This window comes from Ovis canadensis, chromosome 4 (genome assembly GCF_042477335.2).
Source record: "Ovis canadensis isolate MfBH-ARS-UI-01 breed Bighorn chromosome 4, ARS-UI_OviCan_v2, whole genome shotgun sequence".
NCBI lineage: Eukaryota > Metazoa > Chordata > Mammalia > Artiodactyla > Bovidae > Ovis > Ovis canadensis.
Genome location: NC_091248.1, coordinates 24,159,388 through 24,177,238, shown reverse-complemented (window position 1 = coordinate 24,177,238; position 17,851 = coordinate 24,159,388). Strand labels below are relative to the sequence as shown.

Genomic DNA, 17,851 nt, shown 5'->3' with positions numbered 1-17,851 from the left:
CGGGGCGGGGCCTGGGAGGACAGCCTGGCCTCGGCCTTAGGGGCTTCCGGTGATGGGCGGGGCCGCACACTGGCCGCTCGTCCGACCGGAAGTGCCTTCCCTGGAATTGCTGGGACTGCGGGGAGGTTCGGAGAAGGCAATGGTACCCCACTCCAGTACTCTTGCCTAGAAAATCCCATGGACAGAGGAGCCTGGTAGGCTGCAGTCCGTGGGGTCGCTATTAGTCAGACACGACTGAGCGACTTCACTTTCACTTTTCACTTTCCTGCATTGGAGAAGGAAATGGCAACCCACTCCAGTGTTCTTGCCTGGAGAATCCCAGGGACGGGGGAGCCTGGTCGGCTGCCGTCTATGGGGTCGCACAGAGTTGGACACGACTGAAGCGACTTAGCAGCAGCAGCAGCAGCAGCAGCAGCAGCAGCAGCGGGAAGGTTCACGAGCTTTTCGGCCTTTTAGGCCTACCATTGGCTTATAAAATGCCTCAGTTCAGCTCAGTCGCTCAGTCGTGTCCTAAGTGAATCTAAATTCCAGATAAGCAACTAATAACTTACTAACGCCAATGTATCCTATGCAATGTTCGTTGTTTATCTGAATTCAAATTTAACTGGGCAGCCTGTATTTTTAATTTTCCAAGTCTGGCTCTCGTACTTAGGACCTCCTTACACTCTTTAAAATTATAATTTACACCCCCATATATGTTTGCTTATAGGGAACATTTGAGTATTAGGAGTTGAAACATACTTTAAACCCCTGGAGACCACGCATACGTTCATTGGCCCTTGAGTGGCGGTGTCATCTTGAGTCCCATAGCCTCTGAGCATTAGGCCGGGGAGATAGTGCTGGTTTGGCATTGTTGGGAGGCAGATTTGGCCCCGAGAACCTCCAGAAAGGGTCTTGGGAGCTCCCTGGACCGCACTTGGGAAGAGCTGACCTAAGACAAGGGCATCATGAGAATCCAGCCTTCTCAATATAATGCCTCTGGGCAGTACCAGCCCGGCCAGGGAAACGAGTCTCTACCCAGCCTCTCTCAGTGGAGTGGTGGTTGCCTGCCTCTCTTTGTGATCCTGGGTTTCCTACTCTTGAAGTTCTCTCACACGTCTTGATGAATATGTTGGTGGAGGGGTGTGGGAAGAAAAAGAAAGCTGTATTGACTGCCTTATCAAATTGTGAAACTGCATTTAGGGCTTCTGCCGATTGTGGTTTAGGATATTATCCCTATTTCACTCTTAACTGATGATCAACAGAGGGACTGTGATTTGGCCTGGATGCCCCGGTGGACACTGGTCTTGGAAGCACATCTGGACAGGACTCTGCCAAAGCCCTGCGTCCTGAGTTGTGGCTCTGGTCATCCTGGCTGTGAGTCTAGGGTTCCCCAATAGTGGCCACCTCATGCGAAGAGCTGACTCATTGGAAAAGACCCTGATGCTGGGAGGGATTGGGGGCAGGAGGAGAAGGGTCGACAGGATGAGATGGCTGGATGGCATCACTGACTCGATGCACACGAGTCTGAGTGAACTCTGGGAGTTGCTGATGGACAGGGAGGCCTGGCGTGCTGCGATTCATGGGGTCGCGAAGAGTCGGACACGACTGAGTGACTGAACTGAACTGAACAGTACCACAAAAAACCATGTTTCCGACTGTTATGGGGTGTAACAGCAACTGTGAAAGTGGCTGAGGAGAGTAGGTACACAGTGTGGTCTCAGTGTAGCAGGATGCGCTCTGAGAGAGGCATCTAGACAGTAAATTCTATCCTTCCTAATATATCTCTCCTGCTAGTACTCCTGTCTTCGCACCTCCTCCTGTGAGATTACTGCCTCTCACTCATGGAAAACTTTGGCCCCTGGCTCACCAGCTTCCTCTCCACCAGAGACACCATCCTGGTTGGGGCCCACATCCACATGTATAACCATTCAGTATCCTCTTTTCTCCATTCTTCCTCATTCCAACATCTCCATCACCTGTCCTTGTCAGCTCCCATAGCTCCTGGTTACACCCTCTATTCTTCTGAGATCACCAGAGACAACCACATTTTTTTCCTTGTTTTTTTTTTTAATTTACAACCTTTTAAAATTAAGTATAATACACATACTGTAAAGTATCCAATGCATCTAAATATAGCTTATCACAAAGTCACCGCACTGGGCCAACCAAATCAAGAAACAGAACCTAAGCCCCTCACATGCTCTTTCTCCAGAGATCACCACTATACTGGTTTTTATTTTATTTTATTTTATTTTATTTTAAATTTTAAAATCTTTAATTCTTACATGCGTTCCCAAACATGAACCCCCCCTCCCACCTCCCTCCCCCACTATACTGGTTTTTAACACTTTAGATTTTGCGGCTTCCCTTTGTCAGGAAGGTAAGGAAGGTCCCATCTATCCCTGTTTTCATCATGAACGTGTAGAATTTTATCCAGCACTTTTCTGTATGAGATGATCATCATGCTTTTCCTCCTTTTTAAAAAATTGCTTAGTTTTCCTCTGTCGGATCTTTGCCGTTACGCGTGGACTTTCTCTCGCTGTGGAGTGGAGGCTACCCTCCAGTGGTGCGTGGGCTCCTCTGCCCAGTGGCTGCTCTTGTCACAGAGCGCAGGCTCTAGAGTGCTCAGGCTTCATAGTTGCAGCATGCGGACTCAACACTGGTGGCTCGTGGGCTCAGTGGTTGTGTTACATGGGCTTTGTTGCCTGTGGGATCTTCCCAGGCCAGGTATCGAACCCATGTCATCGGTATTGGCAGGCAGATTTTTATCCACTGTACCACCAGGCAAGTCCCGCTTTTTCCTGTCTGTGAATAATGTGAATTCAGGTTTTTGAATGTTAAATTAATACTGCCACTAATGGAATGAATCCAGCTTGGCTATTGTGTACTGTTCTTTTCACATATTGCTGGATTACTTTACTAATATTTTAAGATTTTTGTATCTATGTTCATGAGTGAGATAGGCTTATAATTTTCCTTTCTTGTAATATCTTTGTCAGGCTTTGGCAGCAAGATCATGTCAGCCAAAGAAAGGACTTTGGATTTTATTCTCAGTGAGATGGGAAACCAAAGCTCTTCTATTAATATTTACTGATATGAAAAGATCTCTGATATAAATTTTCAGAGGGGAAAAGCAATTTATAGAACAGTGCATAGAACATGATCCCTGTATGTAAATTAAATATCTTCATACATGGCGTATACCTGTTTTAGTTATTCAGGCAAAAAATTGTTGCTAATTGATGCACAGAGGTGGTGAGACAGGCTTACACTTTTCTTTTTGCACCCTTTTTTTTTCTTTTATAACAGCTTTATTTAGCTATACAAAACAGTTCACTCTTTTATTTTAAAGTATACATTTCAGTGGGTTTTAATATATTCACAGATTTGTACAACTATCACCACTATCTAATTTTTGACCATTTTCATCACTCCAGATAGAAACCATCCATTAAGTAACCATTAAGTAGTCAAAGGGTTAAGTCAAATCTCCCCCAACCACTAATCTACTTTCTTTTTTTTTTTTTTTTTAACTTTCTTTCTCTGTGAATTTGCCTGTTCTGGACATTTTGTGTAAATGGAATCATACGATATGTGGCCTTTTGTTTGCACCTCTTTATCATTTGAAATATTTCTTACCACGTTGTGTGTTACTTTTATTTTTAAAAAAGAGGGAAAAGTATCAGAAGGAAAAGAAGGAAATTGGTGGTTTCTTGGTCCTAAAAATCCTCTGCCAGCTGGAGGTGGTAGGTCACAGCAGACAGTATCTAGTCAAGGCCTGGCAAGCAGACCTCCTCTCAGCATCTCAGGCCCTTGTCTGTAAATTGGGGAGGGTATCACCCACCCCAGGGCTGCAGCAAGATTTGATCAATTATCACGCCTGGCACATAGTTCTCAGTCAAAGCATAGGGCTTGTCTTCCAAGCAGCAAAGCCATAGTGTCACAGAGCTCCTATGCAGATGTACTGGAGTGTTAACAGAATAGACCAGTGTGCTGCAAGGATAAATAGGACTATGTGATGGGGAGGGGGGAGGGGGTGGAGTCAAGTTGGGAGGTGAGAGAAATGGGCGGGTGAGAAGGATTCCAGAAGACACTGTCAATGAAAGCTCTGACCCAGTCCTGCTCCCTCATGGGCGCCTCAGCAAGAGCCGGAGCCACTACTGGCCAGGCCGGGGCTCCCTGAGGCACCACGGGAGATCTCAGATTGACCGAAGGAGAGCGAGAGACCTAGCTTGGACGCAGGGGAAAGAGATGATTTGGTGCCTATGGGGATGTCTGAGAAAATTCTGCAGGTGGAGTGTGTCTGTGTGTATGTATGTTTGTGAGTATGCAAGCTGTGAACACAAAAATGAGTACCTCCCAAGATCTTAACATTCACACTATGGGAAAGAAAGAAAGCTGAGCTCCCCGGGGGATTATCATTGTCAAGTTGCAGTCTAATTTGCATGATTTAGGTGCTGCATGCTTCATTAATTAAAACTCTTTTTAAAAATGCATAAAATATATCCCAGGGCCTGTTTCAAATAGATGCTGTTCACCACATTTTGTATCTTGGTTCTGGCTTCCCTGGTGGCTCAGAGGTTAAAGCGTCTGCCTCCAATGTGGGAGACTTGGGTTCAATCCCTGGGTCGGGAAGATTCCCCTGGAGAAGGAAATGGCTACCCACTCCAGTATTCTTGCCTGGAGAATCCCATGGACGGAGGAGCCTGGCGGGCTACAGTCCACGGGGTCGCAAAGAGTTGGACACGACTGAGCAACTTCACTTCACTTCTGTTTGGAAGGCAGAGTTCTTTATCCAACCACACCCTTGTCCTGCATACCTCAAGGGCACACAGCCACTGAGTCTTCTTTACCTGCCTGTCAAATGAGGATAATGAGAGAGCACACCTCTTGGGTTAGTGGGAGGATTCAGTGAGTTAGCACAAGTGAGGTGGTAATAACTTTTCAACCTGGTCACTGCTTGATTTAATGCCATGACTTAACGCCTGAGCTCCTGATGCTAACAAGACAGGAGGAGGCATTCTTTTGATCAGGCTGGTCAAATGTATACCCCTCCCCCCAACTACAGTCTTGGAAAAAGTGTAATTAACTCAAGTTGCCTATTAACATTGACAAACTAGAGAAAGGATGTGTGTGGACTGGGCAGGATGAGACCTATGGAACTGCCAGAAGAGAGAGAGGGCCAGGGCAGGTATTCCTGCTGACCTTGTCTTCTATCCTTAGGAGGGGTGTGATGGCAGCCCTGTCTCCCTCTGCAGTCACACTTTCCGTGCAGTAACCCAGAACTTTCTTTCTGTTTTGTGTGCGGGGCCCCATGGTTCCCACGCCAATGCCTCGGTTCAGGGTGTTTTCCTTACCTGAGATATGTGTCCTCTCAAGGCGTCATAAGGACCCTATCCATCTTCCCAGAATCAGCTCAGGCATCACTTCCTCCAGGAAACCTCATGCCAGGAGTCATAGCCCTCCCCCGCCCCACTAAGTAGCTGTTCCTTGCTGTGCCTTCTCCCTCCTTTAGGGTACACCTTCGTACCTTATCTCCTCCGCTACCAGGAGCATGTTGAGGAAAGGGAGTTTGCCATTTTCCTCTTTGTGTTTCTGCTGCTGCTGCTAAGTTGCTTCAGTCGTGTCCGACTCTGTGCGACCCCACAGACTACCTCCCCACATCTTGCACTGTTTGTTGTTGTTTAGTCACCAAATCATGTCCAGTGCTTTGCGAGCCCATGGACTGCAGCCCACCAGGCTCCTCTGTCCACGAGATTTCCCAGGCAAGAATACTGGAGTGGGTTGCCCATTTCCTCCTCCAGGGGGCCTTCCTGACCCAGGGATTGAACCCAAGTCTCCTGCATCGTCAGGCGGGTTCTTTACCACCAAGCCACCAGGGAAGCCTGCACTTGGTAGGTAGGCATCAATTCGCAGTCTAATGTGTGTGGATTAACATATCAGTCAGCCTTTTCTCAACTAAATGAACAGCCTCGGTTCAGGGCAGTGCCTACGCCCATTCCCCTCCTCACTGCCCCCACCTCATCAGCTGGCTTCTCTCACCAACCAGCCTGCATCGGGGCCTCCCTGGCTCCTCCCTGGCCTGCAGCCTGAGCAGGCATGCCCCTGCACCACAGTGGGCACTCAAGTTGCTTATTAACATCATCATCCACCATCCAGCACCGGCCGGGTCACAAACGAGTCTTCCTTATTTGAGACAACCATGCGGGATCCCTGGTGGAGCTTCCTAAGCGTCTTCCTCCTGTTTGGGAAAAGGTGATGATGTGGTGAGGAGGACACTTTGTCCTCTGGTTGCCTCTGCTAAGGCCTCGGGACACTGCTTGACACGGAATCAGTTTGGAGATGGCGGAACAGGCGTCCCTGAGACTCAGCCTTGGCCATGACCAGCCACTAAGGGCCCAGCAGAGGGACCCGACTCAGAGCCCATCTGCCAGGCAGCAGGGGTCCTGGCCCACCCCGTCCTCCAACTGTCACTCCCCTAACTGTCACTCAGAACTTTGCTTCTCAGTACCCACACCTGTGCCTACCTGTCCTTCGAATGACTGCTGGCTTAGGAGCCAACACAGCTCTTTGAGGACTGGGTGAAAGCCACGTTTTGCGATTCAGGTATCCAACCGCTGTAGTTCTATAAGGCAGTCTCAGCTGCTTTGACTCTTGTTCCTCTGATTTTGGTCTCAAGAGCTCTTATCTTGCTGCCTCTCCACCTTCTGATTGGCGGGATGGCTGGGGAACAAAACCAACTTGGTTGTTTGAGCATCTTTTAGCCTTTCTCAGCTCTATGTGAAGACTGTGTTCCTCAGAGGAGTTTGGATTGTATCAAAAAGAGAAATATTTCATTTACCCAAGGAAATCTTTTTAACATAGATAATGTTTTCATTATAAAAATGCATACAATTCAGCATATCCTTCAATTCTGCTGTGTTAGTGATAGCCCATTCCTCTGATGTTGGATATGTAGCCTGTTTTAAAATTTTTGGAGTTACAATGACTGATAGAATGAACTTCCTTACACATGTATTGTTGCCTGTTTGTGTGGGTATTTTTATGAGGGAAATTCCTAAAAATATAACTGTTTTGTCTAAAGTGGCACACATTTTGAATTGTGATTGATGTTGCCAAATTACTCACCCAAAAAAGTCGGCACACCTGCCAACTCCTGTGAAATTATGTTACGGCTGATTTAGCCACTGGACACAGAAGATGCATTGCTGAGGGCCCACAATAGTTTTGGGGGTTATGAAAAATTTTTAAATTTCTTTTAAAATCAGGATAAAAATGAATACAATAATGGTGACTATAAAATATACAGTGAATCCAGCCTGGATTGTATTTTTTATACTAATGAAGCCATTAAAATGTACTCCTTCATAGTTTATTGTAGAGGTGGGACCCCGGAAGGCAAATGTGGGTAGGGCCCTTAGCAGTCATAACGTGGTGTTGGTTTATCCATTTCTCCACATCCTTGCAATTCTGAGAATTCTCTTTTCAGTTTTTGTCAGATTTTATGCTAAACAAACAAACAACAAAAACATTTCACGATTGTATTTCTTTTCTTTAACTATTTGTGAGATGCGGTCTCCTAAATTGATTGGCCATTTAAATTTCCTGTATGAATTGCCTACTTATGTTCCTTTCTCATCTTTCTATTGACTTGCTCATCTTTTCCATGTTAAAAAGTTCTTTTTACATTATAGTAAATATTGCAAATTTTATTTTCAGAATTTTTCATTTCAGATTTGTTGGTATCTTTTTCTGATTATATTTAAAGTGTTCCTGTACCCCAGATCTGTCAAGCATTTCTTTCATGGTATCATTCTTACAAAGGCTTATACAAATTTCATTGATATTTTCTTATTTGGCTCTTAATATTTATTATTGTAATCTTTCATTCATCTGCAATGAATTATTGTAAAAGATGTGAAATAGCTATTAAACTTTGTTTTCCAAGAATAGCTAATTGTTCTAATACCATGAGACAATGGAAATACCACCTTTACCAAATATTAAATTCTTACATATATGATTTTATTTCTTGAATCTCTTCCATCCTGTTGATCCATTTATCTGTTGCCCTGTGAACACTACACTTTTAATTATTTAACTTTATTATATTTTTATTCCATTTTCCCTCTTACCCAAAATCCTCTTTCAATTTTTGTCTTGATTATTCTCATATACTTACTCTCTCTGGTGAGCTTTAGAGTTATGGTTTCAAGTACTGAAAAAAATTTCAAGAAGTTTTATAAAATTTAGAGATTAATTTGAGAAGAAGGGATAACTATACAACAGAGTGTGCCTCCCCAGGGGCATGGTGTCTTGCTCACTTCTTCAGATGCCAGTCCCACCTGGTCCATGGTTTGCCCAAGCCCTCATGATCTCATTCTTCATCTCAGACATTTCCATGGTTCTTTGTGGGGCAGGGGGCCACTAGCAGGGGCCTGCCTGAGTCTGCATGTCCCCAAGAGGTGAATGGGGGCCTTTCCCTTTGCTATAAACAGTCTGCATAGTACTAGTTTTCTGAGAACTCTGTTCTGTTGAGGAGCGCTATGGCAAAGCCCACCATAGTCTCTTACTGGATTTCTGGTCTCTGCTTACACTTTTGCTTCCTCTGGTCCACTCTCCACTCTGTACCTCCTGTAACCGTTCTAGTCAGATCCCCACGGCCTCCTGCTGGAAAACTTTCAGCGATTTCCTCATTGTATTAATTACTCATTGCTGCGGACACAAATTATGACAAACGTTAACACCTTAAAACAACACAAAAATTTGTTATCTTAGAGTTCTGGAAGTCACAGTTCAGAAATAAGTTTCACTAGGTTAAAATCAAGATCAGTTACAGTTCAGTTCAGTTCATTTGCTCAGTCGTGTCCGACTCTTTGCAACCCCATGAATCGCAGCACGCCAGGCCTCCCTGTCCATCACCAACTCCCAGAGTTCATTCATATTCACGTCCATCGAGTCCATGATGTCATCCAGCCATCTCATCCTCGGTCGTCCCCTTCTTCTCCTGCCCCCAACCCCTCCCAGCATCAGAGTCTTTTCCAATGAGTCAACTCTTCGCATCAGGTGGCCAAAGTACTGGAGTTTCAGCTTTAGCATCATTCCTTTCAAAGAAATCCCAGGGTTGATCTCCCTCAGAATGGACTGGTTGGATCTCCTTGCAGTCCAAGGGACTCTCAAGAGTCTTCACCAACACCACAGTTCAAAAGCATCAATTCTTCGGCACTCAGCCTTCTTCACAGTCCAACTCTCACATCTATACATGACTACTGGAAAAACCATAGCCTTGACTAGACGGACCTTAGTCGGCAAAGTAATGTCTCTGCTTTTGAATATGCTATCTAGGTTGGTCATAACTTTTCTTCCAAGGACTATACATTCCTTCAAATGTAAGAATACATTTCCTGACCCTTTCCGACTCCTACGGGCCTCCTGCATTTCTTGGCTCATGGCCCCTTCCTCCACCTTCATAGCCAGCCTCTGAATCCCTCTGGCCTGGGCTGCTCTCGTCATGCCTCCTTCCTGACGCTGGCCCTCCTTCCTCTTTTAAATATGGTAATCAGGACTCTTGTAAATCAATTGGGTCCACCCAGATAGTCCCATCTCACACTCCTTAACTTAATCACACCTGCAGTGTTTCTTTTGCCACACGCAGTAATAGGTTCACAGGTTCGGGGGTTAGGACGTGGATACCTGTGTGTGGGCGTGCCCAGTCGCTAAGTTGTGTCCGACTCTTTGTGACCCCATGGACTGTAGCCCGCCAGGCTCCTCTGTCCATGGGATTTTCCAGGCAAGAATACTGGGCTGGGTTGTTTTGGGGGACCACTATTGAACCATGGCCTTCAGGATGAATTTGACTCGCCAGCCCCACAACAGCCTGCCCCTTCTACTCTGCTGTTTCTAACCTCACTCTGCTTTCCCCTTCCAACTCCCTAACTCCATCCAGTGAACTTCTTTCAGTTTCTGGAACCTGCCTCTCTGCTTCCTCCAGTCCTGGTCCAGACAGACTCCTCTGCCTCGGAAAACCTTCCCCTACCTCTTTACCTGACTGACTCCTTCTCCTCTCCCCACCTTGGCTTAAACCTCACTTTCTCTGGAGGCTCTTGACCACCTGTTCTACTCTCTGCATCTTCTTCTACACTTTGTTACCCTCATAATATCCTCCATGTTTCTGGCCCTACTTCTTTCTATTGCCTTTTATAGGATTGCTTATTTGATTATCTTCTCTCCCAAAATGTAAGCTCTTTAGGGGCGAAGGTGACAAGGGCAACTCAGTGTAAAAGTGAGTTTATTCACTTGTTGCAGAATAAATCTATAAACATATGACTTTCCTAATAGAAATAAAGTTATTTTAATCTGTAGTTCTCATATTAAAACTATTTGTTCATCATTTATTCAACCAGTATCTGTGGAGCAATGACTCGGAAAGTACAGAGCAAAGGGAGTTAAAGAAAAAACATCTGATATTATGAAGTTGCTAAGGTTGTAGTGGTACACGCCTAAGGACCTGAGTAACAGTGTTCCCTCTCCAGGAAAATGGACTTGGAGGTCAGTGAACCAATAGACTTTGGCTCTGGAGATCATCAACATCTATTTCGGAAAGCTGCAGATGCTTATACTGGGGGCAAGTCTGTTCGGTCCTATGGAACTGTACCTTCGACTCAGGAGCCACAACAAGCTCGTGGAAATCCACACTCAAAGGCTGGTAGGCGAGCAGATACTTATGTGGTACCGATTTCACCAGAGACTACTACAGACGACATCAACCCTGGCCCATTTTCAGAAACAGCTGTCCGCAGAGGTAAGAATAAAGAAATGGCCTTTTTGGAAAAGAACAGTAAAATTCTCTTAAAATATTTCCACAGGGTGGGTTGTAGGATTTAAATTTGCCCTTAGTTTTTCCCATCATGCTTTACCATGAAACATGATATATGTAAGAACAGACAGCTCCCCAAGTTTTCCAAGGCATTCATAAATTCATGATAGACATATTATGGTGAATAAATTGTGGTTTTCTTAACAAATGTGAGTTAGTCGTTGAACACAGAATGTCTTAACTTACATACAAAGTGATACCATGATACTGTCTTTAGTTTTAACGAATACTAATTCAGAGCCCTACATATTAATTCTATATCAGAAATACATTCAGCTGTAACAGAAGTCCAAAACACTATGGCTAAAATAAATGAGAATTTTTTTCTTTCATGAAATAAGAAATTGGAAATTAAGCAATTCAAGGCAAACCCTGTAGGTCCCAGAAAACAATATGCCATGCTTAGGGCTTCTTCTAACTCTTCTAACTTCTTCTAACTCAATAAAACTAAGCCATGCCATGTAGGGCCACCCAAGATGGACAGTTCATGGTGGAGAGTTCTGACAAAATCTGGTCCACTGGAGAAGGGAATGGCAAAACACTTCACTATTCTTGCCTTGAGAACCCCATAAACGGTATGAAAAGGCAAAAAGATAGGACACTGAAAGATGAACTCCCCAGGTTGGTAGGTGCCCAACATGCTACTGGAGATCAGTGGAGAAATGACTCCAGAAAGAATGAAGAGACAGAGCCAAAGCAAAACAACACCCAGCTGTGGATGTGACTGGTGATAGAAGCAAGGTCTGATGCTGTAAAGAGCAATATTGCTTAGGAACCTGGAATGTCAGGTCCATGAATCAAGGCAAATTGAAAGTGGTCAAACAGGAGATGGCAAGAGTGAACGTCAGCATTTTAGGAATCAGTGAACTAAGATGGACTGGAATGGGTGAATTTAACTCAGATGACCATTATGCCTACTACTGTGGCCAAGAATCCCTTAGAAGAAATGGGGTAGCCATCATAGTCAACAAAAGAGTCTGAAATGCAGAACTTGGATGCAATCTCAAAAATGACAGAATATTCTCGGTTCATTTCCAAGGCAAACCATTCAATAAAACACTAATCCAAGTCTATGCCCCAACCGGTAATCCTGAAGAAGCTGAAACTAAACGGTTCTATGAAGACCTACAAGACCTTTTAGAACTAACACCCCAAAATGATGTCCTTTTCATTATAGGGGACTGGAATGCAAAAGTAGGAAGTCAAGAAACACCTGGAGTAACAGGCAAATTTGGACTTGGAGTACAGAATGAAGCATGGCAAAGGCAAATAGAGTTTTGCCAAGAGAACACACTGGTCATAGCAAACATCCTCTTCCAACAACACAAGAGAAGGCTCTACACATGGACATCACCAGATGGTCAATACCGAAATCAGACTGATTATATTCTTTGCGGCCAAAGATGGAGAAGCTCTATACAGTCAGCAAAAATAAGACTGGGAGCTGACTGTGGCTCAGATCATGAACTTCTTATTGCCAAATTCAGACTTAAATTGAAGAAAGTAGGGAAAACCACTAGACCATTCAGGTATGATGTAAATCAAATCCCTTATGATTATACAGTGGAAGTGAGACATAGATTTAAGGGCCTAGATCTGATAGATAGAGTGCCTGATGAACTATGGAATGAGGTTCATGACATTGTACAGGAGACAGGGATCAAGACCATCCCCACGGAAAAGAAATGCAAAAAAGCAAAATGGCTGTCTGGGGAGGCCTTACAAATAGCTGTGAAAAGAAGAGAAGAGAAAGGCAAAGGAGAAAAGGAATGATAAACCTATTTGAACGCACAGTTCCAAAGAATAGCAAGGAGAGATAAGAAAGCTTTAGTGATCAATGCAAAGAAATAGAGGAAAATCATAGAATGGGAAAGACTAGAGATCTCTTCAAGAAAATTAGAGATACCAAGGGAACATTTCATGCAAAGATGGGCTCAATAAAGGACAGAAATGATACGGACCTAACAGAAGCAGAAGATACTAAGAAGAGGTAGCAAGAATACACAGAAGAACTGTACAAAAAAGATCTTCACAACCCAGATAATCACAATGGTGTGATCACTCACCTAGAGACAGACATCCTGGAATGTGAAGTCAAGTGGCCCTTAGGAAGCATCACTACGAACAAAGCTAGTAGAGGTGATGGAATTCCAGTTGAGCTATTTCAAATCCTGAAAGATGATGCTGTGAAAGTGCTGCACTCAATATGCCAGCAAATTTGGAAAAGTCAGCAGTGGCCACAGGAATGGAAAAGGTCAACTTTCATTCCAGTGCCAAAGAAAGGCAATGCCAAAGAATGCTCAGAATACTGCACAATTGCACTTATCTCACACACTAGTAAAGTAATGCTAAAATTTCTCCAAGCCAGGCTTCAGCAATACATGAGCCATGAACTTTCAGATGTTCAAGCTGGTTTTAGAAAAGGCAGAAGAACCAGAGATCAAATTGCCAACATCTACTGGATCATCAAAAAAGCGAGAGAGTTCCAGAAAAACATCTATTTCTGCTTTATTTACTATTCTAAAGCCTTTGATTGTGTGGATCACAATAAGCTGTGGAAGATTCTTCAAGAGATGGGAATACCAGACCACCTGACCTGCTTCTTGAGAAATCTGTATGCAGGTCAGCAAGCAACAGTTAGAACTAGACATAGAACAACAGATTGGTTCCAAATAGGAAAAGGAGAATGTCAAGGCTGTATATTGTCACCCTGCTTATTTAACTTATATGCAGAGTACATCATGAGAAATGCTGGGCTGGAGGATGCACAAGCTGGAATCAAGATCACCTGGAGAAATATCAATAACTTCAGATATGCAGATGACACCACACTTATGGCAGAACGTGAAGAGGAACTAAAAAGCCTCTTGATGAAAGTGAAAGAGGAGAGTGAAAAAGTTGGCTTAAAGCTCAACATTCAGAAAACTAAGATCATGGCATCTTGTCCCATCACTTAATGACAATGATGGGGAAACAATGGAAACAGTGGCTTACTTTTTTTTTTTTTTGGCTCCGAAATCACTGCAGATGGTGACTGCAGCCATGAAATTAAAAGACACTTACTCCTTGGAAGGAAAGTTATGACCAACATAGACAGCATATTAAAAAGCAGAGACATTACTTTGCCAACAAAAGTCTGTCTAGTCAAGGCTATGGTTTTTCCAGTGGTTATGTATGCATGTGAGAGTTGGACTATAAAGAAAGCTGAGAGTCAAAGAGTGGATGCTTTTGAACTATTGTATTGGAAAAGACTCTCAAAAGTCACTTGGACAGTAAGGAGTTCCAACTAGTCCATCCTAAAGGAGATTAGTCCTGAGTGTTCATTGGAAGGACTGATATTGAAGCTGAAACTCCAATACTTTGGCCACCTGATGTGAAGAGCTGACTCGTTTGAAAAGACCCTAATGCTGGGAAAGATTGAAGGCAGGAGGAGAAGGGGACGACAGAGGATGAGATGGCTGGATGGCACCACCAACTCAATGGACATGAGTCTGAGTAAACTCCAGGAATTGGTGATGGACAGGGAGACGTGGTGTGCTGTGGTTTGTGGGGTCGCAAAGAATCGGACACGACTGAGCGACTGAACTGAACTGAGGCCTACTTAGAACCTGGATGACTTGACGATGGACTCTGAGCTTCGAACTTCACTGCTGTCTCCCCATGGCCCTCACCCTCTACCTTGTTGCTGGAAAGACAGATGCCTTTTGAAACTCTTAGCTGGCAGCTGAATCTGCAATGGCCTTTATGACTCTTTGACGTGGATGGCAGTTTGTGTTGGTTGTTGGCTTTCTTCTTTGGCTTGAATTTCTCATCACATGGAACTGGGGCCCAAGAAGAGGTAGACCAGATGGACAAGCCCCAGTGTGTAAGCAGTTTATGAAGCCTCTGCTAATCAAGCCAGTGCTAATGTTTCACTGACCAACATGTCATGTGGCCAAGCCCAGCATCAGTGTGGGAGGGAACTACACAGGCTTTGCCCATTATAAATTCTTATTTGTCTTCTTGTAATTGGAGTGTAAGTGTTCTTCCTGTGCTAGATCAATTTACAGATACATGATATGCAAATACATTCCCCCAGTTTGTGGGTTTTTTCCCACTTTTTGATGCTGTCATTTGAAGCACAAACCTTTTGCCTTTTTTAAGTGAGAATTCTTTTTTTTTTTAATTTATTTGTTATTATTATTTTTGGCTGTGTGGGGCCTTCATTCCTGCCCATCGTCTTTCTCTAGTTGTGGCAAGTGAGGGCTACTCTGTAGTGTGGGTCTTGTTGCAGAGCTTAGGCCCTAGATTGCAGGGGCTTCAGTAGCTGTGGTGCACAGGCTTAATTTGCCCACAGCATGTGGACTCCTCCTGGACGAGGGATCGAACCAGTGTCTCCTGCACGCAGGCGGATTACTAACCAATGGACCACCAGGGGAATTCAAATCCACTTTTGATGGAATCCAATTTTTTTTTTTCCCTCTGCTTGTGTTTTAGGTATCATTATCTAAGAAAACATTGCCTAATCCATGCTCACAAAGATTTACACCTATACTTTCTTCCAAGGATTATATTTCTCATTTATGTTTATGATCGATGTTTAATTAGTCTTGTGTGTGTGTGTGATACGCAGAAGGGGCCCAAATTCATCATTTTGTATGCATGTGTCCAGTTGCCCCAGCACCATTTGCTCAAAAGACTCATCTTTCTCCATTGAATGGTCTTAGCATGTTTATTAGAAATCAATTGACCATATTTGTGGTCACTTCCACAAATGTAAGGGACTGTTTTAGGGCTCTCAGTTCTATTTCATTGGTCTATATGGTCTAGTCTAATAAGGCTGGGTCACATTTAGTACCCATTCTCTTATAGTTCTTCATACATACTAGATGTGAATTTAAAGTTAACTAAGTAGATATTTTAAAGCAGTAGCACACAGTTGGGGATATCTATCTCAGTGCTGTTTCTTTATTGTCACACTTCCAGTGCACAGAAACTGCCCAGCAAAAGGACACATTGACAATCCTATAAGTCAACTTTAAGCAGCATTCTCTTTTTTTTTTTTTTTTTCCTTTTAAAATTGGGATTGTTGTTCAGTCACAAAGTCGACTTTGCAACCCCATGGACTGAAGCATGCCAGACTTCCCTGTCCCCCACTAACTCCCAGAGTCTGTCCAAGTTTATGTCCATTGAATCCGTGATGCTATCCAACCATCTCAGTCTCTGCCACCTTCTTCTCCTTTTGCCTTCAATCCTTCCCAGCATCAGGGTCCTTTCTAATGAGTTAGCTCTTCGCATCAGGTGACCAAAGTATTGGAGCTTTGTCTTCAGCATCAGTCCTTCTAATGTGTATTCAGGGTTGATTTCCCTTAGGATTGACTGGTTTGATCTCTTTGCTGTCCAAGGAACTCTCAAGGGTCTTCTCCAGCACAGTTAGAAAGCATCAATTCTTTGTCGCTCAGCCTTCCCTATGGTCCAACTCTCACATCCATACATGACTACTGGAAAGACCAGCTTTGACTATATGGACCTTTGATGGCAAAGTGATGTCTTTGGTTTTTAATACACTGTTTAGGTTTGTGATAGCTTTCCTTCCAAGAAGCAAGTGTCTTCTAATTTCATGGCTGCAGTCACCATCCACAGTGATGGGATAAGTTGGGAGAAGCCCACAGAAAAGCAAATGGTCATTACCAATGCATATTTGGAGGGCTCTGGAAAAACCCATGTAGTTAGCTGGAAATAAACATAGATGCTAACACACCCTGAACTCCGCTTTGGCATGCCACTTGCTTGAAACTCCTTGGTTATACTTACCATTAGTCAGATTATGCAGTTTCTGCACAAGTAGGAGGGAAGGGAGTTGCTAAAGACAGGGAGGGTGGAGAGAAAAGTGGGGGAACAGCCCTGCAGACTCCCTGCAGAGGGGTGAACGCCGTCTCCCCCAGAAGTCCCTGGTGCATCACTGGCTCCGTCTATGCAGGGATGCTGCTGAGTCCCTAAGGATGGGCTGGCAACGTTCTGAGATTCTCAGGTCACTTTTGGTTCTAGGGAGGATGGGGTGTGCACAATACAGAATTAAACCCCTGAATTTGGTCTTTAGATTGTGGGGGCTCTTATGGATAAACCCTTGGGTCTCCACTAAAATGCCTCTTACAGTCTGGATTGAGTCTTTTCTGAGAGTTCCGCAGAGCTGTACTGTCACACCATTGGCCAACTCTAAACTCACACTCCCTTTCCTGTCCTCAAGAAAATCAGAGGAAAAATTTATTTCACTAAGTGTCAAAAATAGGTAGTTAGATTTTATACTTCTACTTTTGAATACTGTCTCATAAAAATAAGTTTCTGTCTCCTCAGCTTTCATCGTAAAAGTGTTCTTCCTCCTGTCCATTCAGCTTCTGATCACTGGGGCAATCGTCAGCCTGTTTGTTTTCTGGTAGGTGTTCATTACTGATGTAGGTGACCTATTAAGTTGCCCACATTAATTCTCACTATTTAGCTTGACTGAATTTTGATCATTAAAAAATTTTCTATTTTTTCCTAATCATTCATGTGTGTCTGTGCTCAGTTGCATCTGATTGTGACCCCATGGACTGTAGCCCTCCAGGCTCCTCCATCTGCGGGATTTTCCAGGCAAGAATACTGGAGTGGGTTGCCATTACATTCTCCATGGGATCTTCCCAACCCAGGGAGCGAACCTGCATGTCTTATGTATCCTGCATTGACAGGCAGGTTCTTTTCTACTGGGCCACCTGAGAAGTCCAGTCATTCATAGGATATACCATTTCTATTGCAACTCCTAGACCAAAGTGTTAGTAGATTTCTAGAGTTTCACTTTAACCTCCTAAGCCAAAAACTTTTCTCTTACTCTTATTTTGGGTACTGTTTTCTTTTTTATTTTCCCTGAGCTATTTCCACAGACAAAATCAAGTAAAGGAAAAAAGGTGAGATTGTGAAGGCCTTGAAGGCTAGATCTCTGTTAAATGCAGAAATTATTTCAGGGAGTATGATCCATCA

General features: G+C 43.9%; 1 protein-coding gene across 17 annotated transcripts in view; it reads left to right on the top strand.

Moving 5' to 3' along the window:
• Nucleotides 1-17,851, top strand: part of LOC138439109 (protein lifeguard 2-like) — a 30,856-nt gene that overhangs the window by 1,198 nt on the left and 11,807 nt on the right. For 6 of the 17 annotated variants that reach the window (XM_069587377.1, XM_069587383.1, XM_069587373.1 and 3 more), the window contains exons 2-3: nt 10,515-10,783; nt 17,192-17,270. In XM_069587377.1, coding sequence (XP_069443478.1) covers nt 10,515-10,783; nt 17,192-17,270 — 348 coding nt within the window. Of the gene's footprint in view, nt 1-46; nt 562-1,244; nt 1,357-10,514; nt 10,784-17,191; nt 17,271-17,851 lie in introns of those variants that run through there. The other 11 variants (XM_069587386.1, XM_069587374.1, XM_069587388.1 and 8 more) reach the window with 9 other exon arrangements.